The sequence below is a fragment of the Danio aesculapii genome, chromosome 18 (assembly GCF_903798145.1).
Source record: "Danio aesculapii chromosome 18, fDanAes4.1, whole genome shotgun sequence".
NCBI classification, from domain to species: Eukaryota; Metazoa; Chordata; class Actinopteri; order Cypriniformes; family Danionidae; genus Danio; species Danio aesculapii.
In genome coordinates, this window is record NC_079452.1 from 35,855,537 (window position 1) to 35,882,759 (window position 27,223).

General features: G+C 35.0%; 1 protein-coding gene across 1 annotated transcript in view; it reads left to right on the forward strand.

Moving 5' to 3' along the window:
- Positions 1 to 569: 569 nt before the first annotated feature.
- sema3ab (sema domain, immunoglobulin domain (Ig), short basic domain, secreted, (semaphorin) 3Ab) overlaps positions 570 to 27,223 on the forward strand; it is a 65,149-nt gene continuing 38,495 nt past the window's right edge. Inside the window, exons 1-2 of the mRNA XM_056477937.1 lie at positions 570 to 1,074; positions 23,015 to 23,175. Of these exons, the coding sequence (XP_056333912.1) occupies positions 960 to 1,074; positions 23,015 to 23,175 (276 nt within the window). The 5' untranslated portion in view covers positions 570 to 959. The remainder of the gene's footprint in view (positions 1,075 to 23,014; positions 23,176 to 27,223) is intronic.

A 27,223-nucleotide genomic window follows, 5' to 3' on the forward strand; every position in this document is an offset into this window, starting at 1 on the left:
AAGAACTGCTTTTATTCTAGCCGAAATAAACAAATAAGACTTTCTCCAGAAGAAAAAAATATTATCAGACATCCTGTGAAAATGTCCTTGCTTTGTTAAACATCATTTGGGATATATTAAAAAAAATCAAAGTGGGGCTAATAATTCTGACTTCAACTGTATATAATACTGTATATAGCTCTGATACTTTTCTCAGAAATTCACATTTCCTACAATTTTGGCTTTTTTTCCTATGGAAATTTGAATCTCAGCTTGCAATTGTAAGTTTAACACAACTGTATGTTCTTCTCATGAATCTGATCTCAATTTCTTTGGTAAATTCTAAGAAATTCTGATTCTCTTAGAGTTTGTATATCAGGATTTGATTTTGACTTTTGTTTTCTTTTGAACTTAAAGATAATTGTCTTTTTTGTACCTTTTATTCCATGGCAGAAACCATAAAACTTCCATAGCATGTGGGATGTGGAAGTGGGAAGAAAAGAAGAAAAAGTCTACCTAGAGGATCCTCTGCTGGAAGCACAGCCCTCCCCTATTCTCTCTCTCTCTCTCGTCTCTCTCTCTCTCTCACTCTCTCAGTCTAGCGCTGAGTCTGTGTGCGAGCGCTGAGCTTTACGGAGAGAGAGAGAAAGAGAGTGGAGCGCCTGGGGCTTCACCGCGCGTTACTTGAGTTCAGTCTCAGCTGAGTTACTATTTAAAACACTCTGAGAGGAAACACACACACAACATCTAGGAGATAAACAGCCAGCCACACGCACTTCAAACTGATTGAGCGACTATAGTGAAGACTCATGGTGCTCTCCTGAGGCTGTGACTGATTCAGCAGGAGAGATGTGATCACCGTGTGACTTATTGAACACGCACACACACACACACCTGCTTCATCCTCAGGTGGCGTTCAGGAGGACTGGACTGCTGAAAAAGCTGTGTTAAACCGGAGGCCAAGGGACTGCATACGAAACATGGACTACTTGTGGTGGATTGTACTGCTGATTTGGACGCTCATCGCGCCTGAAAGAGGAACCGTTGCGCAGAGGACCAAGAGTAACGTACCCCGGCTTAAACTCTCCTATAAAGGTCAGTCACTTGTGCTGCTGGTGGGGATTCTGGGGATAAGTCTGAAATCACTTTGAGGAATTTGTAGGTGTTTTAAAGTTTCGTTGGAGTCGGAGATACTTGCTTGTGTCCAGAGTTGGTTGTTTCTGGGGGAGATTTGGGTAATGTGATTCACATGGCTTCATTATGCATGGTGGGTTTTGAAAGAGGTTTCTGGAAGCATGAAATCAAGTCAACGTAGGGATGGATTTTGGACTGGCTGTATGAGGGAGAAACTGTTCAGATATCATTGTGGTTGTCATTTGCTGTCATAATTTATAGCTAAAATGATCTGTTAAAGACAATAATGATTCTTGTTTTGGGCTGGTGTTGATGGGTAATGTAACTTTTTATCACAATAGGACATACAGTATTCAAAAATTTATTGAAAGCAGCAAGACTTTTATTTTTAGTGATTTAGATTTGTGACATTGGAAATGATCAGTTTAATAATTATTTAAGGCTGTATTTCTACCTAATGTGACCCTTAAATATTACTTTTGTTAGTACCAATAATAAGTGTAATCCAGTTTGCTTGACTGATATGGTTTTAATACAAAATGATTTGTCTAGTAACTAAAAAAAATCTAAAATGACTGTTTTTGATGAACTCAAATACATTTTTAATATTAATGAATCATCGATATCAAGTTATACAATGAAAAGTCATATTTAAAGGAAGAAATAGTGTCAACTATTTTGCAGATCCATTTTCCAGGTTAAATGCAATAAAACATTTATTTTTACTAAACATTGTGTAGTAATCTTTAAAATAACATGTAATAATAGTAATAATAATAATAATAATGTTTATATTTATATATATATATATTATATAATTTACTATATACAGTTGAAGTCAGAATTATTAGCCCCCTGAATTATTTGCCCCCTGTTTATTTTTTCCCCATTTTCTGTTTAATGGAGAGAATATTTTTTTCAACACATTTGTAAACATAATAGTTTTAATAACTCATTTCTAATAACTGATTTATTTTATCTTTGCCATGATGACAGCACATAATATTTTAACTTATATTTTTCAAGACACTTCTATACAGCTTAAAGTGATATTAAAAGGCTTAACTAGGTTAATTAGATTTACCTAAGCAGGTTAGTGTAATTAGGCTAGTTATTGTATAACGATGGTTTGTTCTGTAGACAACTGAAAAAAAATCTAGCTTAAAGGGGCTAATAATTTTGACCTTAAAATGGCTTTTAAAAAAAAATCAAAACTGCTTTTATTCTAGCCAAAATAAAACAAGACTTTCTCCAGAAGAAAAAATATTATCGGACATACTGTGAAAGTTTCCTTGCTCTGTTAAACATCCTTTGGGAAATATTTAAAAAAGAAAAATAAAATCAAAGGGGGGCTAATAATTCTGACATCAACTGTATATATAATTATTATTTAATTAGTGTTACTATTATTAAGCCTTGTTATTTTAGAGATTACTACATCATTTTTAGTAAGAATAAATGTTTTGTTGCATTTAACCTGGAAAATGGATCTGCACAATAGTTATTCAAGACTATTTCTTCCTTTATATGACTTTTCATTGTATAACCTGATATTGATGATTCACTGATATTAGAAATACATTTGAGTTCATCTAAAACAGTTACTTATTAGTAGACAAATAATATTTTACAGTTTAAGATTAAATTCAGAACATTGAATTATATGGAGTGGTTCAGCTATGAATGAAAGCATTAAGTCATAATTTTGCATGTATCAGACAGATTGCTGTGATTAATTTCAGTTTGTGCACAGATTAAATCAGTGGTGTTTCTGAGTGTGTGCGCAGAGCCTGTGGGCTGACTGGATGTACAGGTGGGAATGCTTAAACTGCTGGCATTCATTGTTTCCCTGAAACACCTACAGTTACAGTTCATACGCCAAAAATAAATTCACAACCTTTTCTTTACTGTAAACACTGTATATTTGTTATCCAATTTACTAATATCAATCAGTGAAAAGTGATACATCATAGTGGATTTCCTTTGAGACTGTTTTAATTAACATAATATTGATTATATTTTAGGAGAAGGATATTTTGGCATGAACATTATTTGAAAAACTTCTGCAGTGTTGTCAGTTTTATCGCAATATATTTGTTAAAATGATCAATCATGTTTTAGGGTACCTTGGCTGGTTTAGACCCGTCATGAGAAAATAAATATGAAATAAAATTCACCAGTAGGTGGCGAAAAGTCCCTATTTTAATGATTGATTCATTAAATCTTTTATTCAAATGATTCATTCAAAAGTGCTGATTCATTTACGATCAAAGTGACAAGCTGCGACCCAAATGGCACACTGTACATTATGCACATATGCACTATGTCCTTACACACTCAACAGCAAAGTAAATGAATTTAGTGTCGTCACAAATGGAACACTAATGGGGTTTTTTTACAAAGTGAAAAATCAGTTTCCTCGATGACATTTGACAAGTCCAAAATTAGCGAAATAAATGACCAAACTACCAAATGATACCTACCATGAGTATAATAAGCGCATTCACCATGAGGTGAATGTGGTATAATCACTCTCGTAGGACAATTTTGCTTTCACAGTCCAAAATAAATTAACTAATCCAACATCAGTGCCTAAAAGCTCCACCCCTTCCGTTTTGTGAGCAAAGCTGTGACCATTAAGTGCATGAAGGGTCCAACATTACACACTTCTTTTTAACGGTTAAATAAGTGCATCATCCGGGTAATTAATTGCACTTTTTTATTTTAGAATAAAATGAATATTTCAGTGTGAACTTACACTATTTACTACAAAATGACGTAGAATAGTGTACAAGTATGCAATTTGGGATGCACATACTGTACACCATTATTTATGAATGGATCGCTGAATTATTGAATCAATGGCTGACCAAGAAGTTAACATTTTGATTTATTCCTGAACAAAACAGAAATAATGACAGGTGTTAATCCTGGTTGAAAAGTAACTTACTCAACTTACTGAACTATTTTATAAAATGGAATCACATTTTCAGGCATGCTCACATGCTGATATTCAGGAAAACCATGCTCTTGCTTTTCTGATATTACTTCACATTTATCATAACCTGGATTATAAGGCCAGTTAATATGCTTTCAGATTCTTTTATTTAGTGAGTGACATATTGACAGTATAAGTACACTCCTCTACTATACATCTTATAAATTCATATTTTTAATAGGAAGCTATACAATATTATATTTGTGCATATATATATATATATATATATATTAGATTAGTCCAGGGGTGCCCAACTTTTTTTATGAAGGGCCAAAAACCAAACTTGACTGAGGCAAGTAGGCTGAAGGCAAATATAGGTGGGGTAATTTAACATGGGTAATTTCCTAATTTATTTAATAATGTTTAAAAATGACTAAAAAACATTGTTTCGTATTAACTAATAAGTAAGTATTAGTATTAAGTGTTTTTTACATTTTATAATGAACTTATTACAGTCAAAACTATCTTATTTATAACAAAATTGCACTAGTTTTTGCCCTGATTTGCTTGCCGATGTCTTCTTCATAGTCCTCTATGAGTCGAGTGACAGTATTTATGTTTTTAAAAATCAGATATATTTTAATTGAACATGTCTTCAACAAATATGTTTTTAACATTTAATTGAAACATTTAATTTCAGTTCGATTTTTTTTGTAGCTCACCAATAAAACAAACAAAAAAGGCTACCTCAAATTAGAAATGACGATCTCTGTGTTGAAGGCATTTGCCTTAACCCTCTCAATCTTTCTCACTCTCTTCAGATGGGATAGTAGGGAAAATCAAAGGTTACAATGGGCCATCTTTGCCTGCGGGCCCTACTTTGGCCATCTCAGTCAGTACTGAAGTTAAATCTGGAGCTTATCTAACATAATAACTTACGAGAATGGTCCAAAAACTAGTACACCAAAATGTATATGTTATAAAAAAAATATCCATTCATTTGTTTTCTTTTCGGCTTAGTCCCTTTATTAATCTGGGGTCGCCACAGCGGAATGAACCGCCAGAAAAAAATATTAAATACAAATTTTAAAAAGCAGTAAAATCAAGAGAAGCAAAAAAAATAATAATTATAAATAAAATTGTTGAAATTTTGTTGGTTGTAATCTTTTTGCAATATTTTGCTTGAATTTTATTGTATTTCAATTTCTGAATGTGTTTGGTGACTAACAAATTATTTTAATAAATATATCTGTTTAATAAATCTGTTTTGTTTAAATGCACCAAAATAAATTGCCTATATATTTACTGTGAAATGGATACAAATATTCATTTATTCTGAATTTACTCAATTATTCTGGGCACTGTGTTATTTCAGCTCGCATATTGGTAAAACAGCAATTACAATTTAGAATGTTGTGCACCCTCAAAATACAAAGTTTAATATCAACGAAATGTATTGGAAACATCATAAGCCTGCTTATTTTGCTCTTAATCAATCTGATATGTTGCATATTATCCTTATTATACACCATTATTTATCCGTGATCTTATTAAAAAAGTCACGACCCAACTCTCCAAAACCTCTAAAATATCATTATATTTTTCCACATATAAATCTACAGCACTTTCCTTTCCTTGAGAATAAATTGTTTATAAGATTCCCTGTGTCTATTGTAATTGAAGACTAACACAAAGTGTCTGTTTTTAACGGTGCGGTTTTGTAAAAAAAACATTACAACTCTTGCCGTCAGATAGGCGCTGGTGATGAAGTGAGCTGTCAGGAGTGAGAGTGTTTAAATGAAAGAGCTGGTTCCTCTGTAATTAGAAAGAGACACAGAGAGGTTTAACAGTCAGGGCAGATGGCTGTATAAAAGTGAGCCATTTCTCTCTCTGCCAGCTTTCTAATTGCACTGACAGCTCCTCATTAGCTGGCTGCTGGAAGCTGAGCTCTGTATGAACCGCGGTGTGTGACTGTCAGGCGACAGACGCGCTCCATCCAGTACAACACACACAGGAGACTTCTTAAATACCCAGCGCTCTCATCTGCCCCAATACACACACACACACACACACACACATACACACACAGAGATGTCTGGAGTCATTCACGGTATCAAACACTGACACCTACAGGCACGCACACACTGTTTGTCTGGACAACACAATAGAAGAAACCATCACACAAGTTCTAATAGTTTCTACTACAAATAGCATTAAAAGCATTACTAACATCACATTCTGAACATTAAAACAAGTATGTTTTTGTAGTGTGTGTTGGCACTTATTACATCAGGATTTATTGGTTTTAACATGCCAACAAATGAAAGCTTACAATTACAGCAGAGGACCATTATATTTGACATGAAAACAATACATTTATGTTATAGCTATTGAAATGATAGCAAATATTTTCTGAAAAGCAAACAAAGAACAATGATAGAAACCATCAGAGAAGATCTAATAAATCTAGTAAAACACTGTTTTAACCCATAAAACCTTTACAAACTAAACAGTTTGAATGATTATTATTGTGTTTTATGTGATATTCCATTATTATTTATTGGCTTTAACATGCCACTAATAAAAGTCATACAATTACCAGTAGAGACCCACAATATAATTTCAGTATAATTTATAAATAACCCATCACAAACCTCTGCTGAAAACAGCAACAATAGAAACCATCACAGAAGTTCTAATAGTTTCCACTACAAATAGCATTAAAAGCATTACAAACCATCATATTCTGAGCATTAAACAAGTATGTTTTTGTAGTGTGTGCTGGCACTTATAGGAGTTATTGGTGTTAACATGCCAACAATTGAAGGCTAATTCTCAGCAGAGGACCATTATATTTGACATTAAAGCAATTCATTTATGTTATAGATATTGAAATGATCACAAATCATTTATGAAAGACAACCAAAGAACAATGATGCCATCAGAGAAGATCTAATACCTGTAGGTTTAAATCTTAAAAACGTAAAAACATCACAAAGTCAATTTAAAATGGTTTCTATTGTCCAATCTATCGACCAATAGAAGTTATCACGCAGTTAACATGCAGTTACCAATTCAATTCATTCAATTCACCTATATTTGTATAGCGCCTTTACAGTGTAGATTGTGTCAAAGCAGCTTCACATAGAAGATCATAGTAAATTGAAACGGTGTCAGTTCAAGTGAGATTAGTGGATGGATGGATGGATGGATGGATGGATGTAACCAGTAGAGACCCACAATATAATTTCCATTCATTCATTCATTCATTCATTCATTCATTCATTCATTTTCCTTTGGCTTAGTCCCTTATTTATCAGAGTTCATGCATAATTTCCATTATTACCATTAAAACATAACAAATTCTTGTTAAAAAAACAAAACAAAACAATGAAAACCATAACCGTCTATTTAAAATCATTACAAATTCTATATAATCCATAAGGATTTACTGGTTTTAACATGGCACTTTTCTCAAAGCGCTTTACACATTGGTGTGCACTAGTGTGCAGCATCCACAGTATCCAGGATGCCGGGATTTTTAACATCTCATTTGCTCACTGAGCAGTATAGAGTCCCCTTCACTATACTGGGGTGTTAGAACCCGCACAGACCGCAGGTTGAGTGCCCCCTGCTGGCCCCCTGCTGGCCTTCCGGCAGCAACCTAGCTTTCCCATGTGGTCTCCTATCCAGGTAATGACCAGGCGCAGCCCTGCTTAGCTTCAGTGGGTTCAGAGAGCTAGCTGTCAGCATGTTATAACCCATCACAAACCCCTGCTGAAAACAACAACAATAGAAATCATCAGAAAAGTTTGAATGGTTTTCACTATAAATGTCATTAAAATCATTACAAAACATCACATATTAACCATTAAAAGCAGTACATTTTGTGTTTTGGGATATATTCCGTTAGGAATTATTAGATTAAACATGCTAATAGAAGGCATACAATAATCAGTAGAGACCCAGAGGGTATGAAATCAATTCATTTATTTTATAACTAATAAAACCATCACAAATCCCTGCTAAAACTACAACTACAAAAATATGGTAAAAATGACCAGTAGTTTTCATTAAAACATTATAATTTCCATTATATCATTAAAATCATTACAAATGACATAGTTTCTACTGTTTTTGTTTCCAGCAGAGAGTGAAGAAGGAGACAAAGAGAAAAGAGGGAATATGTGTGTGTGTGTGTGTTTGTGTTTTCGTACTGTGCGATATGCGCAGGCTGATCTGAGCAAACACGAGCTGGCGAAATGCCAGGCCTGATTCTGATATCCAAACTTGCACACCTGTGAACATTTGTCAGCAGTCTGGCTGATTCATCTGATTTGCTGAATCCTCATCAGTTAAATTGTATGTGGGTGTGGGAGTAATTAGTCATGGAGAGCAGACATTTGTTTGGTAAATACTTTGATTGAGTGTCTTATCTATAATTTAAAGACTGCAGATTTGTTCTAGTTTTCTTGTATTGCTGTGGTTCTATCTATCTATCTATCTATCTATCTATCTATCTATCTATCTATCTATCTATCTATCTATCTATCTATCTATCTATCTATCTATCTATCTATCTATCTATCTATCTATCTATCTATCTATCTATCTATCTATCTATCTATCTATCTATCTATCTATCTATCTATCTATCTATCTATCTATCTTTCATTCGTTCCATCTGTCTGTCTGTCTGTCTGTCTGTCTGTCTGTCTGTCTGTCTGTCTGTCTGTCTGTCTGTCTGTCTGTCTGTCTATATATCTATCTATCTATCTATCTATCTATCTATCTATCTATCTATCTATCTATCTATCTATCTATCTATCTATCTATCTATCTATCTATCTATCTATCTATCTATCTATCTATCTATCTATCTATCTATCTATCTATCTATCTATCCATCCATTCTATCACTCTGTCCTATCCATCCATCCATTCATCCTATATCTATCTGTAATCCATCCATCCATCCATTCATCTGTCAGTCTCTCTGTCTATCTATAAATTAGTTAAAGTTGGCATGAAACCAAAATTATTTCATTGCAGTTTTTGCATTATTGTATTTTACTGTCCTTTTAATGTGTTTATTATATATTATGCAGATATCCTGCCCTACAAAATGATCCCAATCAATGTAAAATTATGAATTCTTACAAAATAGAGCAATTCAAGTTATCTTGTGAAATTCTACTCACATCGCAACATATATCTTACTAACGCAAAAAAAAATATTGCAGTGTCATTTTGTTTTCCAATATCATGCAGCCCCAGACTCTACAGTATAAAAAATATTTACATCCATGGAATGTTTTATGGGTCCCTATAATACATGAAAACCCAATGTGTGTGTGTATGTGTAGAGATGAAGCCACCCCCTGAGAAAGTCCCAAATGAGCACCACTGGTATCAATGTCTCCTCTGAGCCCAAAGTTCCCTGAGCAGGTTAACAATAACGCCTTCACACAAATCCCAGATGATGTGGAAGAGCATGAGAATGGATGTGTCTGAATGTTGTCTCAAATGCGTGGTAACTAGTACAGAAAGCAGAGATTTACTACTTCAGTGCTTTCATTAGTGTGTGTGTGGTGGACAAATGTTTTTGGTGTAAAGCTATGCCATTCCAACGTGCAAGTTTTAAGAAGGCTGTAATCTCATGAAGGAACGAGAGTAGTTTTATTTCACTTTAATTAAGCTTTTAATCCACAAACACGCCTGGAATCTGGTGTTGGGTTGCGTTTGCAGCATGTGAACTCTCTGTATCCTCTTCAGAAATAAAGCTGGAGTTTGAGCGCACACACCTAAAATAATACTCCGGCAAATTCCTCTCAAATGGAAAATATTTATGCCATAATACGGGTTTCCCTTTGGAAAGCAAGCAGATGATAAAAATCTGATTAGAGTTGATTCCAGGTATGTGAATGGCTTAAAGTGCACCTGTTGAGCAAAATCCAATTATTTCCATGGTGTTTGGACATAAATGACAGTGTGTGAAGACAACCATACACTGATGAAAAACGTTATTTATTTATATTTTGTTTACCCTTTTTCATTAGGTATGTGGTTTTGATTCTCTAAGCAAAGTGACATCACATTATTTAGGCCCTGCCCATTGCAGATGACTGACAGTCTAGCATTACCATTGTCTCTGCTCTCTGCAAGTTGTGTTTGGTTGTTCATTGCCCTCAATTTTTTCCTTGCTGGGACATAAATTAACCTCAAAGTTGACTGAAAAAATTAGGTAAATGACTATCTATCTATCTATCTATCTATCTATCTATCTATCTATCTATCTATCTATCTATCTATCTATCTATCTATCTATCTATCTATCTATCTATCTATGTTTCTGTCTGTCTGTCTGTCTCTCTGTCTATCTATCTATCCATCCATCCATCCATTTATCCATCCATCCATCCATTAATCCATCCATCCATCTCTTTGGTTTCATACATCCATCCATCTACTGTTCTTTCCTTCCATCCATCCATCCATCCATCCATCCATCCATCCATCCATCCATCCATCCTTCATTCTATCGATTGGTCTATCGATCTATCTGTCTGTCTGTCCGTCCATCCAACTATCCATCCATCCATCCATCCATCTATGTCTATCTGTCTGTCCAACCGTCCATCCATCCATCCATCCATCCATCCATCCATCCATCCATGTCTATCTGTCTGTCCGACCATCCATCCGTCCGTCTGTTTGTTTGTCTGTCCGTCTGTCTGTCCGTCTGTCTGTCCTTCTGTCCATTCATTCATCATTCCATCCATCCTTCCATGTATCCATCATTTTAACATTCTATCCATCCATCCATCCAACCATCCATCTATACCCATACCAATTGTTTATCCAGCTTCTTCTTCATTGTTATAGTGCTTTTTTGTGCATTTGTTTTGTTTTTTTAAAGTGCATAACAAACTTTATTGAATTATGTGTATCTATGTGTGTTCTTTATAAGTTGTAGTGAATCAAATAACCATTTAAAGAGGTTCTGGTTCATTCTGATTAGTGTTTGTTCTGCTGGAATATTTCTTATGGGTGTTTATTGCTTTGTGTATGCAAATGACTGCAGTGATGTGTTCCCTTTTAAAGATGGGGTGGCAGTATTTAGCTCATTTGCATTTAAAGTTATACACACCAAAACAACATCCATAAATCAATTTTAAACTGAAACTTCACATTGGACTTGAGGATGCCTGATGGATTGGTTGATTATATTATATTATATTATATTATATTATATTATATTATATTATATTATATTATATTATATTATATTATATTATATTATATTATATTATATTTAAAGCTGATTTATTAAATATACAGTAAATCTTATCTTAAAAATCACTCACAAATTGTGAAAGGTTTTAGATAGATTTGCATTGGTTTCGAAGGTTTATGATACAACAAATAATTCATCACAAATTATCACTGCTGATTTGATTACATGGACATGCATGGAATGAATGGAAAAAAGCACTCATGTTTCCTCTGCACACACACACAAATACAAGCAAACATGCACACACACACACACACACACACACACACACACAGACACACACATGTGCCCTGTGGAGCCGGAGTGCAGGCAGTATGTAGGGTAGGGAAGTTTATTTTTATCAGCCTCAGATGGGACTGTTCCTCTGCCTCCACCTGCCCTCCTCACTCCTGCTCTCAGAGGTTTTTCCACAACAATAGATGGAGGGGAAGAGACAGCCAGCCGCTTTGAAAAGGCTGGGACGTATCTTCAGATTAGCAGCATGTCTAAAGCCACGTCCTCCTGTGCGACTGCATGCAGCTATAGATTACCCACAATACCGGGCAGGGGCACCATATGTTCTGGAATCTGAGGCAGAACATGAATTGATTTTTATCTATTGAATTATAATACATTATTGACTGAATGTTTGAGTCAGTGTGATTTTTATATGGTATTTTATGCTCCCAAAGTCTGCATCAGTTAGTAATATGTGACCATGGACCACAAAACCAGTCATAAGTGTCAATTTTGGGTAATTGAGATTCATGCATCACATGCAAGTCAAATGAATAGGCTTTCGGTTGATGTATGGTGTGTTAGATCTGGAAAATATGTGGCCGAGATACAACTATTTGAAAAACTGAGTGTTTCAAGAAATCTAAATATTGTGAAAATCTCCTGAAAGTAAACTGCACATTACTAATCAAAAATTAAGTTTTGATATATGTACAGTTGGACATTTAGAATGCATCTTCATGGAACAATGTATTTTTGTTTATTGCCAAAAATACATGTGCAACATAAGACAAGTTTTGTGGTCCAAGCTCACATTTGATCAATTTTCTGTATCAATCTATTTCAAAATGTAATTCACTCCTGTGGGAGGGTGTCAATAACCTATTATAGTTTTAAGTAATAGTGTGAAATTGTTTTGATTTCCATTTTAGCTGTTGTGTTGTAATCTACACTACCTGACAAGTCTTGTCGTCTATCCAAGTTTTAGGAGCAACAAATAATAACTTGACTTCTAGTTGATCATTTGGTATCAGACGTGGCTTATATGAAGACAAAACCTCTAGGTTACTAAAATATGATCATGCCTTGAGTTTTAATTATTTAATTAGGACAGTAAAGTCTGACTTTGCTTTGACAAACTTGTCACTTAACAGTCATGGCACAGTGGAAAAATAATTAATATTTTGCATGACTCCCATGAGCTTGGAGGACTGCATCTCTGAAATCACTCAAATAACTTATTGAAAAAATAATCCAGAATGGCAAAGAAATCATTCAAGCAGGACTCCCAGAGTTTATCAAGATTTTTTGGATTCATCTTCAATGCCTCCATCTTACCCCAGACATGCTCAATAATGTTCATTTCGGGTGACTGGGCTGGCCAATCCTGGAGCACCTTGAGCATCTTTGCTTTCAGGAACTTTGATGTGGAGGCTGAAGTATGAGAAGGAGCGCTATCCTGCTTATAATGGGCAGCACAAATGTCTTGATACCTCAGGCTGGTGATGTTTCCATCCACTTTGCTGATCTCTCGCACGGCCCCATACTGAATGCAACCCCAAACTCTGATTTTTCCTTTACCAAAGTTGAATGATTTCTGTGAGAATCTTGGGTCCACGCGGGTTCCAATAGGTCTTCCGCAGTATTTGTGATGATTGGGATGCAATTCAACAGATGATTCATCTGAAAAATCTACCTTCTGCCAGTTTTGCAAAGTTATTGTTTGTTGCTCTTACAACTGGGATCATTGACAAGACTTTTGTCCAGTAGTGTATATATTTTTTCAATTAACATTAATTTAAAATGTGTACTAAATGAAAATAGGACATCTTTAACTGAAGATAGATAGATAGATAGATAGATAGATAGATAGATAGATAGATAGATAGATAGATAGATAGATAGATAGATAGATAGATAGATAGATGGATGGATGGATGGATGGATGGATGGATGGATGGATGGATGGATGGATGGATGGATGGATGGATGGATGGATGGATGGATGGATGGATGGGTGGTTTTAATGGAGGATAGAAAGAAAGAAACAAACAAACCTAACCTACACTCATTCATTTGCTGCTTCACCCTGTAACTGAACATTTGAATCTAGTGATTGATTGATTCCTAGAGTTACAATTTGTTCCACACAATGCTGAATATTTGTGCTGGACACTGAAATGTAGAACTGTTTGGTGGGGTTTGTTGTCTTTACCAGCTCGAACCCTTGATTCTGAGAACCTGTTCCTCAGGGCGTTCTCAGCTAGACTATTAGATAAATAACTCTGGGCTATATGATGATTGCAGCTCATGCTTTAATGATTCACACAGCAACTGTCGCTAAAACTGAAGCTGAATGAAACCTGACAAAAAGATAGACTTCACAGCACTGTGTGTGTGTGTGTGTGTGTGTGTGTGTGTGTGTGTGTGTGTGTGTGTGTGTGTGTGTGTGTGTGTGTGTGTGTGTGTGTGTGTGTAGTGGATATTACCTATTAAAAATACCATGCAGTTAAATCATGAATCCTATGTTCACATTTTTCGCAAGATCAGGTTTTATTAATCTAGCTTGGAAACTAAATGTTCTCAGAAAGTATTTGATTACCAATTAAATGCACATCTCACACCTCAACCTGATCGCAGTCTCACAGTGACATGCACAATGAGCAGATTGATGTACTAATTACATGATGTTGTTTTTGGTGTGTTGGTATGTGTTTTTGGTGTCTGATTTATGTGTTTTGTAATGCCCTGGCAACCAACTGGATCATAACAGAGGTGCTAATATATGTAAACATTGCATCATGCATTGTTTTCCAATGGTTTGACTGATGAAAGCTTGATGATGATTGAGTTATTGTTTCGATAATGACACACGCAGGAAAAACAAGGCCACACTGGAACACCCACAAAGACTTTGTATTAATATGCAGTACTTTAGAAAAGGCTGCTTTAACAATAATCGAGTGCTATGTTCATTTCCTCTTGAAATGATTTTCTAGAGTGTTTGTTACTGTAAATTGAACCTCTTTTCATCATAAGTGCATTATGCAAGCAGACATTTGACGGTCCAATGAGATTGCTCATGTTTTCTGATGCTACACGTTCATATAAAATCATCAAGTAGCTTATTTACACCTGCAGGAGGAAAAGTGGTCATAAAATGTTTGAAAAGAAGGATGAGTAATATTAAAGGAGAATGTATGACTACTAACTGTGACATAATTCAACAGATGTTTCTAGAGCTCAGAGGAAACTCTTATTAAACTGTGTTAATCATTTCCTTAAAGTGAGAGAAATGTCCTGTATGTGACATACCTAAAAATGTTTGCAAAAACCTTGATGCATTGTTTTTAGAGGGAAAGAAAGAAAGAAAGAAAGAAAGAAAGAATAAAAGAAAGAGGATGGATGATAGAAAAGACAGAAGGAAGGAAAGAAAGAAGAAAGTGGAAGGATGGACGGATGGATGGATGGATGATAGAAAGACAGAAAGACTAAAGAAAGGAAGGAAGAAAGTAGATGGATGGATGGATAATAGAAAGAAAGCAAAACCAAAAGAAAGGAGGGAAGAAAGTGGATGGATGCATGGACTGATGGATGGATGCTAGAAAGAAATACCAAAACAATAAAAGGAAGAAAGTGGATGGATGGATGGGTGGGTGGGTGGATGGATGATAGAAATAAAGACCAAAAGAAAGGAAGGAAGAAAGTTAATGGATGGATGGATGGATGAAAGAAAGAAAGAAAGACAGAAAGAAAGACTAAAAGAAAGGAAGGAAGAAAGTGGATGGATGATGGATGGATGGATAGAAAGAAAGACCAAAAGAAATGAAGGAAGAAAGTGGATGGATGGATGGATGATAGAAAGAAAGAAAGACCAAAAGAAAGCAAGGAAGATGGATGGATGGATGGATGATAGAAAGTAAGCAAGGAATGAAGGAAAGAAAGAAAGAGGATGGATGGAGAAATGAAAGAAAAAAGAAAGACAGAGAGAATGAAAGATGATGTATTGATGAAAGAAAGAAAGAAAGAAAGAAAGAAAGAAAGAAAGAAAGAGAAAGAAAGAAAGAAAGAAACTGATTTCTTTTTCTTTTCTTTTTTATGCATGTTGCATGTTTGTCAAACTTTAATGTTTCAGATCATATAAGAAATGTAAATATTAGTCAGAGGTAACACAAGTAAACAGATCATCTACTTTTGAAATGGTTATTATTACTAAGGAAAAACAATACAAAACTATAATAATAATAATAATAATAATAATGATAATAATAATAATAATAAACTTTATTTTATAGTGTCTTTACAAGTAGCATCTCAACGCCCTTTACATACATATAAAATGTGCAGCAGTAAAAGATGCATAACAGGATGAATACAAAAATCAAATTAAAGCTATCCTAAAAAGTTTTAAGTGATGATTTAAAAATACTCAGCGATTCTGCATTGCAAATATCAGAGGGTAATGAATCCCACAATTTAGGTGCCAATGAAGAGAACGCCCGGTGTGAAGTGTTTGCGATCTAAACCTAATAACTAGTTGGGCCACCTATAGAAGCAAAAACTGCAATCAAGCATTCTCGATAACTCGCAATGAGTCTCTTAAAGTGCTGTGAAGGAATTTTGTCCCATTTGTCTTTGCAGAATCATTGTAATTCAGCCACATTTGAAGAGTTTTTGAGCATGGATTGCCTTTTTAAGGTCATACCACAGCATCTCAATTGGATTCAGGTCATGACTTTGACTAGGCCACTCCAAAGTCTTCATTTTGTTTTTCTTCTGTCATTCAGAAGTCAAATTTCTGGTGTGCTTTCACTTCAGCTTGAGGTCACAAACAGATGGCTGGACATCGGACATTCACCTTTATTCACCCCGCTTTATCAGAATAGTTTGGTACACCACAGAATTCATGGTTCCATTTATGACGGCAAATCTTCCAGGAAGCTGCAAAACAGCCCTAAACCATCACACTACCCCGAACACATTTTACTGAGTGATGCTCTTTTTCTGAAATGTGGTTTTACTTTTATTCCACACATAAACCTTCCAAAAAGTTCAACTTTTGTCTCATCAGGCCACAAAGTATGTTCACAAAAGTCTTGGGGATCATCAAGATGTTTTCTGGCAAAACTGAGACAAGCTTTGTTCTTCAGTGGTTTTCCTCTTGGAACTCTGCCGTGAAAACCAATTAGTCTTTTTCTTATGGTGGAGTCATGAACACTTTTCTGCAGGATTTTGTTTTGGGGTCTCATTTGACCTCTTGGATGACAGGACCATGTAGAATGATTTTGTTTTCCTTTAATAATAAAAAAAAACCTTAATTAGAAACTGCATGTTGTGTTTACTTGTGTTATATTGTGTTATCCAAGTGGATGCTGCAGACTGGTGGTGACGTAGAGAGTCCCCTCTTCATAATTGTGAAGCACTTTGGGTGTATGGCTTACTCTTCTCTGATCGGTCAGGTTGTTGGCCCAATGTATGTCAGGAACCAAATGGAAATTGCTATATCTTAACATTCAGCACCAGATGCTTCATTTCTAATAGTGATACTAACAGTAACAATGTCTTTGGTTTTACTGCATTATTATGAGCTTGATTCTTCATCCTTATTAAGTGCATGCAAAGTGCAACTGGTTTTACATGTTTGAGGGTCAAAGTAGCTTTGTTTTACAGACAATCTAAAAACGATTGAGTAAATGTGCTATTAGCCTACAAAGAATTGTGGAAAAAGTAAAACAAACTGGAATTAAAGTCATTTCAGGCTATTGAGAAATCTCAAGCTGTCAAGAGTCACAAACAGCACACTACATGAAGGGCCATATCTATAAAAAGCCTAACAGGAGCACTTTAACAGAGATTTTTCTCCAAAGTGAGTGCAGAGATAGTGAAAGAAGTGTCAGATTTTGGCTAATGGAAGTATTACATTTCAGAACAATTTGTATTCAAAGAGACACAGTTTTGTCTTAGAAAGGTTTCTCTATGTGTGTGAGTGTGTGTGTGCACTGAAGTGATGGTGAGATGAATTCCTGGTGTTTCGAGTGTGTCTGAGTGTGTAAAAGGCATTGAGGGAGTTTTTTAGTCATGGTGCCAAATGGAAACATCACAGCCACTCCAAACCCCAATGACAGATTCATTCTCTCACTCTTTTTCTCCTCTTCTCTTGCTGACCTCTTTTAAGTCATCTCAACCCTGGCCTTAACCTTTTTTCATCCTGTCCTGCTCTTCTCCTCTGTGCCACTCTACGGGTTTTGTCTTTCCTTTCTCACACTCTCTTCTTTCACTCGATCCTCTTTTCTGTTCCTCCTCTTTTTCTCCTCAGGCCCTTTGAAAAACTTCTCTGTCAGACTGAATTCTGTTCAAAAAACATTGTGTGTCTCTGTGTGTAGTTATGGAAATTTTTATGATTGAAAACACACAGTGATCTATGTCTTAATTCTTTCACTTTTGTATTGAGGGCTTAAGTTTAAAGGGATACCACCCGCTTCCAAAAAATAAATAAAATAAAATATAATTTAAATTAGCTTTTTAAATCAGCCCAAGCTCATTAGAAATACATGCCTCAAACTATATCAAAACGTAATTCGTTGCACGTTTTAGATGACAAATCCACTGGAGGGCACTGCCTACATTTTAAATATGTTAAACACAGCTCACATTGTGTGATTTTTAATAATCCTAAATGATTTTAACATGTCAGATTGCCCAAACATGATTTTCATGTCACATTTTAAGATCTTAGCTGTCAAAATGTCAGACTGAATGACAAATCAAGACGCACCAAATGCAGAAATGTAAGAAAACTCACCAGGAGTTTGGCGTCAGGGGCGCCGCTAAGGGGAAGGAAGTTAGGATTATAAGGGGCGGGAGGTGTTTAGATTCTAGGTGCCAGCACTGTTTTGGGGCCCCCAGAGATACTATAAGGGGCCTACCAGATGATCGCATCCGCGTTTCGTCCATGACACCTCCCCCCTCCCCCCAACGTTCTTCACTTTCATCGGCAACAATCCCCGCACCAACACATTGCCCCACCCTGTTCACTTTTGTCTGCAACAATCCCCGCCCCAACCCCAAACCCACAACGTCCTACCCTGCTCTTCACCTTCGTCCAGGTGAATCCCTCCCCCCCCCTCTCAACCCCGCCCTTTTTCATTTTCAGCCGGAACAACCAACCCCACCCCCCTTCCCCCGGCTATTCATTTTCGTCCGGGACACTGTCAAAATGTTGTCATAGGGCCCGTACTGGCAAGCGTCATCCATCAATGACACTTTCACTATCCTGTGTTCTGAAATATTACCTCACAGCAAACATAAACAATTTGTAGAGGTCATTTTGCTCACAGCTTGCCTTAATAATACTAATAAAAAAGTTTTGACATTTCTCTACAATGATTTGATGTTGTCTCACTGATGGCATCTTCAGATTCTGTGCTCCTGTTGGATCTTGATTGACACTCATCGCAGCTGTTACACTGCAGGAAAGTGTCTGAAACTGCCAGAACTTCTAACTAAATTTAATCACAACGCTCATTAAGCGGCTGTTGGTGAACATGTCAAACCAATCCATTTTGGTACATTTTGTTGTATGTTTTATATACGTCCTTCTTGTTGTTAGTCACCAGCAATCTAGCCACTGCGGATCTCTGGAGAACTACAAATCGGCCACCAAACAAACTACAACTCCCTGCATACATTGCGCGCACACATCTGAAGCTGCTCAAGAACCCATTACATGGACCATTTATGGAGCATACAAACACACTGACATTGCTAGAACTTGTTTCCCATGCCGTGTTTGATCTTTGCTTTGTTTTCTGATTTTTGATGTTAGCCGCCTGAACCAATCACTTACCTATTTTTGATTACACTTTTGGATTGGCCTTTATGATTTTGTTTGCTCCTGACCCTTGCCTGCACGACCATTCTTTTTTCAACAAGAGACACTGCTATTGGATCCTCATGTGAATGATGAATGAATGATGTGATATATGACATTACTTTCACTCAAATGCCATGAACAGACTTGCAACCTATTTCTGTTTTAACCTACTAGTTAAAAACCACTTCCCAGTATAGGATTATTGATTGATTGATTAATTGATTGATTGATTGATTTAATTAGATGTAATAATGCTGGATTGTTCAATCTTATGTCATAACCTAAAATGCATTTTCATCATCTTGATTAATTTAAGTGTTTTATTTGAATACTGCTTAAAAATATGGGTCCGAATGCAAACCTTTATGCTTTGAAACATTTTTTGGATCCTAAATCTGTGATGTGGATGGTTTTGCTGGCCAGTGTATACTGCACATGCGCACACATACACACACGCTCACACCATGCTTCTCAGCTGTTATTAATATCCCTCTGGTGAGTAATTGATGTGTGATGGCAGGGAAATCCATACTTTCCTTCAGGGCAAGTGTTATAATTACAGCCTTCTGGTTTTGTTACACATTTTCACTTTCCTTTAACGTGGCTTTACACTAACTAACAGAACAACCTGAGGAATATAAAGATAGACAGATGCCAAGGATTAATGTGTTCACTACTGGAAATTTGACATTTGTTATATGTATGAATGTTTTTATTCTTTCTAGCTTAGTCCCTTTATCAATCTGGGGTCGCCACAGCGGAATGAACCGCCAACTTATCCAGCATTTGTTTTACGCAGCGAATGCCCTTCCAGCTGCAACCCATGACTGGAAAACGTCCATACACACTTATTCAAACAAATACACTACGTACAATTTAGCTTACACAATTCACCTATAGCCTGGAGGTACCCGGAGGAAACCAACGTAAACACGGGGAGAACATGCAAACTCCACACAGAAAGTGAATGTTTTTATTTATTTATTTATTTCTGCTGCTTTAGGATTGCTTTGTGTGACTCTTGTTGTCATTGTGTTAGTGAATGTTTGGGAAGTTAAATAATTTAACATTAAATAGAAATTCTGCTTTACTTACAATAAACATTCTTATTCCTTTCTGTACGTACATACATATGGAGATTTGTGGAAGCATATTCATTTTTTTATTTACTGAAAACTGTACAAATACCTTGATAAATGTTTCTTATGCCATCCAACAAACAGTACAAATATTTTAGACATATAAACTTCTTCTGAAGTAGTATGAAATGTTTGTTTAGGAATTCCACTGAAATATTCTTCAATATTTTCTCTGCGTTCATGACCACAAAGCCAGTCTTATGTTGCACAGGTATATTTTTGTCAGAAGCCAACAATACACTCCATGGGAAAAAAAGTTTCATTTTAGACACAACATCATTGGAAAATTCATTGGAACATCATTGGAAAAGGATCACAATAATTTTGATAAGAGTATTTTGATTATTTCCTACCGTAAATATATCAAAACTTAATTTTGGATTATTAATTGTTATTGAAGCATTGTTAGGAAATAAATATAGGCAACTTTAAATGTTTTCTTACTATTTTTACTTTTTGAACCCTCAGATTGCAGATTTTAATAGTTGTAGTTTTAAATAGTTGTAATCTGGACAAATATTGTCCATCCTATCAAAGTATATATACAGCATATACAGTTGAAGTCGGAATTATTAGCCCACCTGAATTATTAGCCCCCCTGTTTATTTTTTCCCCAATTTCTGTTTAACGGAGAGATTTTGTCAACACATTTATAAACATAATAGTTTTAATAACTCATCTCTAAACACTGATTTATTTTATCTGCCATAATGACAATAAATTATATTTTACTAGATATTTTTCAAGACACTTCTATACAGCTTAAAGAGACATTTAAAGGCTTAACTAGGTTAATTAGGTTAACTTGGCAGGTTAGGGTAATTAGGCAAGTTATTGTGAAACAATGGTTTGCTCTGTAGACAATCGGGAAAAAAAAATGCTTAAAGGGACTAATAATTTTCTAAAAAACTAAGAATCTAAAAAAACTGCTTTTATTCTAACCGAAATAAAACAAATAAGACTTTCTCCAGAAGAAAAAATATTATCAGAGATACTATGAAAATTTCCTTGCTCTGTTAAACATCGTTTGGGAGATATAAAAAATAAATAAATAAAAGTGGGTTTCATAATTCTGACATCAACTGTATAATGGAAAGCTCCACTGGAAAAAGGTGGTTTGCCATTTCCAGGTTGGAGTCTGGGGTTCTCTCCTAAAGGCTCATACACACAAGGACGATTTTTGTTTGCGTTTATCGTCAGTGTTTTTCAGGACGTCTTTCAGGATTCAAACCCAAGCGATTTTCACTAGCGTCAAGCAGAAGAGTATGCAAAATCACTCCTTGACGTTAAATGGCGCTACACAACTTTAAGCTTCTGACACCCGCTTGTAACACAGAAGAAGACAGAAAGTTGACACGCTTGTTGTTAAATGTACTAGGGATTCAAATTATTATTGTTCACCAGTGCAATAAGCAGCTCCACGTTCATATTGCCTCTGGGCATCTTCTTCAATGTGCGCTCACATTGACAATTTTGCGCTTGAGCACCTCCAAGTGCTGTTTACTGTAACTTCAGTAGCTCCGTACACGTGAACAAAAGTGCCAATCTGGTTGGTGGAGAAGGTTTTGATGTGGTCTGTCAAAAAAAAAAAAAAACGAGCATGAGGCGTTTCTTTAAAAATTATGCTTTTTATGCCTGGCGTTTTGCACGTTGGTGTGCACGATAACATTGGCGCCCTTTGTTTAGTCACGAGACAGCTGCCCCTGTGACCCCGCCCCAGAAAAGCGGATAAAAATTAATGAATGAATAATCATACATCTCAATTTTGCAAAAATGTACACTGTTTTTGTTTATGACAATTTCTGGTTTTGTTATGCAGGGTCACATATTAAACTTGAGTTTCAGAAATAGAACGACTGAAACAATATTTTATCAAAATGTAAAATCCATAAAGTAAAATGCTTTTATCTGTCTTGACAGCAACTGTAAAACCATTATTAAAGAATAAGAAGTGAGTAAATGAAGACAGATTTGCAATTTTTAATAATGAAAAGCTCATCAATATTTTGAAGCTAGCTGTAATTAGTGTATATAAATGTTGATCTTGGCTCGGTTTCATCTCTTTGCTCTGTTGAAAATAACATGCATAAAGAACAAAAGTAAAATCTACAAGCAGATAACTGTGTGTTTCCATGAGCACCGCCTGCTTTCCCAATTGTATTTCGGCCAAAAGCGCAGTCGCATGTCTCACAGACAAACACAGAGCTGTCGTCCCTGCTGAGCTGTGCACTGTCAGAGCCAAAGTCCATCTATCTGTCTCCCTGTAACCAAAAACAAAAATGAGGTCGGAAAACATCAAGCTTTTACATATTATTCAGCATGTTGGAAAACACAGAGTATGTGTGTTCATTTTTCTGTCAGCGTTTGCATTTAAGGTTTGAAGGAGACTATTATTTTCTAATAAATACCATCTACTGTGTTCACTTTTCCCCCCACAGAAATGCTGGAGTCCAACAACCTGCTCACGTTCACCGGATTGGCCAACAGCTCTGCCTATCACACCTTTTTATTGGATGAGGAGAGAGGTCGGCTTTTTGTGGGGGCAAAAGATCATGTGCTTTCCTTCAACTTGGTGGACATCAACATGGACCAGCAACTGGTGAGAAAAACATTAGGATCTATTTAGTATGGATGATCAGCACAGTGATGAGAGAAACTGAGCTTTTCAAAGGATATGCAGAAGGAATTTTCAGTAACTCAGTTAAAACGCTTCCGGTGAACTTTATGCAGTTATAAAATTGCCTGTTTTCTTTAAAAATCGAGGATCTTCACTGCCTGACACAGTTAAAATGGTTTAGGTTTTTTCATTAGTTTTAGTTTTTATTTCATTTTGACTTTTTGTTTTCAAATTCAGTTAGTTTTAATAATTTTTTTATTATTTTCTATTTGTGAAATTGCTTAGTTTTATTTTAGGTTTTATTAGTTTCAGTATTAGTTTTAGTTTTTTACCCAAATAAAAATATTTGTTGAGTGCAAGATTCAAAATCATCAGAATAAATATTGTATAATTGAAACTCACCTATACATTTTTTTAAACATTCAAATACAACAGCCCACAAGACAGCAGTCTTAAGTGCAATATGTGTGCAAGGCTGCTTCTGAGGTTAGATACACAGAAGTGATGGGAAGTTCAGATCTTTAACGCGAACCAGATCTTTTGTAACTATCCTCCCATGTTAGGACTCTACATACCAAAATATTCAGGAGTCAGTCATTTTTCAGTCAGTTAAAACATCACCATGATCTGAAATATTTCTTACAGTTAAATTTTGCAACCCAACTGAAGCATGATTCACTTATTTAAATTCCATTACCATTTTCTGTTATGAAATAAACTTACGTTTCACCAGACCCTATCATTTAAGCCCTCGGTTTACCTGCGCTGCAGTTAAGTTTAGTTCAGTCAAAGCAGGCAGTCATGTACTGTTTGTGTTTGGTTCATTGAATCACGCATGTGTAGTATTATCGGTTCACTGCTTAAATCTGATCTCAATGTAACATTACTGTTCTAATAACTGATTAACAGTATATATTGCTTTATTTCGAGTCAGATGGGGGTATTAGACAAATGTTGACTAGAATCTCAGTCACTCACTTTCCTTTAGCTTAGACCCTGCTTTATAAAGGGTTACCACAGCGGAATGAACCGCAAATTACTCTAGCCTATGTTTTATGTGGCAGATGCCCTTCCAGCTGCATGAATAAAAACTATAACCTATAAAATGCACTCACGTATCATCTGATATAATCAAATATTAAAGGGCACCTTTTACAAGATGTAAGATAAGTCTTTGTTGTCTCCAAAATGTTTCTGTAATGTTTCAGCTCAAAATACCCATCAGATAATGTATTACAGCCTCCAGAATCTGCCAATTTTGGTGTCTGAATACAGTGTAGCTGTTTTTGTAGCCTGTGGCTTTAAATGCAAATGAGCTGCTTTTCCTTGCCCACCATTCCCTCATGAATATCTGCTTCTCCTGCTTTACATCAGATAAACAACAGTCAGTGATAGAGACAGACACGAATGAAGCTTAAATGCAGCTCACTAGTCAGAAATACCATGTAAGTTTATTTCATGTATTTGTGGTGGAGTTTATTCAAGCTTTTCTGAAATGATGAGTCGCACAAATGCCATTTGCAGTACACACACACACACACACACACACACACACACATATTAGCATTTACTGACACCATGCGGCCGTGGTAATTATAGAATTTGTGATTTTACTGTCTTTATTACAAACACACTCTGTTTTAAAAACATTTTAAACTTATAAAAATCACAGCAAGTGGAACAGATATTTTAAACCCAGTTTATTTTTAAAAAAATTTAAAAAAGAAAAGTTCTGTGGACATATTGTGTGTATACATGTATTATGCAGACATGGCGCCTGTCAATCAAATCGGTTGGTGGGGAAAACCGCACTCTTACGTCATTTTGTGGTGGGCCTCAAAATCACTGGGATTTGGATCCTATTTTAACGTCAGGAAATTTAAAAAAGAGACTGTGTTTATATAAGTACTGTCCAAACAGCGAACAAAAGATAATTTTCATCATAGGTGCCCTTTAAGTGTCTTCATAATACAGGTTCTTTTAAAATTCTTTTTCAAGAATTATATTGTTTGTTCCATTGTGGGCTCTGCTAAACAGAAACTATTAACTACTATTAACTACTAAAATTTTACATTTTTGTTTACATCATCTACGGATTAATACAACTCATACAAGATCAGTTAAAATGAATAAGTTAATTCAGTCATTTGCCACTGGGGGTGATCCGAATAAACCTGCATGAATATTGAACAGATTACCTCAATGGAGAATCAATTAATTTTTGAAAGGTTTCAAAACAGTGATGACATAACAAAGCCTTGTTTACTACATCAAATGATCTTGCCAATTTGATACATGCTCCAAACCACTGATTCAAAACAAAAGATTCATAAAGGTTTCAAAGCTTAATGCGACAATGCTTTGAAAGCAGCACTAAACACTTTCAAATGAGACTAATGTAAAATGTTAGTTGGAGAGCTTCTATTGTTTCGTATGTGTTCAGTAGTTTGTTGTTTCTTTTTTATTTGCAGAATGCAATGGCCCTGTTCAGATGGTTGACACCTGGACAAAATATTTAGTGCAGAAATGATTGAAAGGCCATGTGCAAATTAGAAAGATTTTACTGTGTGCATTTATTTGATGCCAATCTTTAAGGTGACAATTAGCATTATGCACACTGTACTTATCATGCGCATAAAAACCAAAGTATACTTTGTCAGTAATGCAAAGAAGCATTTCATCTCACTAGTATGCATTTAAAAACATCTTTTTCTTAATGATTAAATGATTTCTTAACATCTTATGACTATGATTTTTTCCCCCGTAAAAGACAGATTCAGTCATGGGATGCCTTTTGGACAGATATTTATATCAGCATGTGCCTGCTATCTGCTGTTCACTTTCACAGTGTTGTTAGAAATATTGTTACTTTGTCCAATCTTCATATTACTGTCCTGCAAACCTAATAGAAAATGCATTTATTCAATTTGTCTTGCTTTAAAAACCAAACCATACTTAGAAGCAACAAAGTGGAGAAATGTTTTCAATAAAAAAATAGGTATATTGCCGTAGAAATAGCACAAATAAACTTTTTTTATGCTGTCTGTTTATCATCTCATTTAGCTTTTATTATGTTTTTGCATGCACAGTGAGATGAGTTTAGTGTTAGCCAACAAAAACCATTGGGGAATGCGTGAACACACTAATGTTGAGTTAAAGTTTTGAAAGGAAAACTGTGTGTTATGTAGACATAGCCAGAAAAGTACAACTGAAATATTGCTCACAGAATCTGTCAGAAATTGTCAAAAAATCTTGAATTTTATTGTTAAAGATGATGAATTTGCTACCTAATATGTGCTTTGAAAGCTGTTCTTATTATATTAAATGGGTTGAATTTAGAGTATGAGTCATGTATAGGCAAAGTAAATGAAAATGATGAAAGAGGAATCTATATAACAACTACACTGAAAAAACAAATATTTCTGCAAAATTGTTGCAAACAGTTTATATGGGTTGAATTTAAACAAACAAATTAAGTTTAGTAATGTTCAACTTAATTTGTTTGATTTAATTCTGTTCAAATAAATCGTTTACAACCACTTACATTTTTTTAATGTTTTGTAAGGAATCATCCTTGAATATTTTTTTCAATGCTTATTTATTTATTTATTTATTTATTTATTTATTTATTTATTTATTTATTTATTTATTTATTTATTTATTTATTTATTGTGACATGTTTATTTAAAGTTAACAAAATGAATATGCAATGTGCTTTCAGAGATCTTATCAGAAGCAAGCTTTACAAAAAATGTGCAATGGGTTATAGCCCAAATGTATCACAAAATCAAATCATAACTAAATATTTACCAAATAATTGAATACAAGATTTTTTTCAGAGCAAAATAATAAAAGAGTAATTTTTAAAAATAAGTAAATAAATCAATAAATAGATGGATGTAAGGAAAATAGAAAAAAGGGAAACATCATACCATCTAGAAGTACTAATATTGGTAACAAATAAATATATATATATATATATATATATATATATATATATATATATATATATATATATATATATATATAT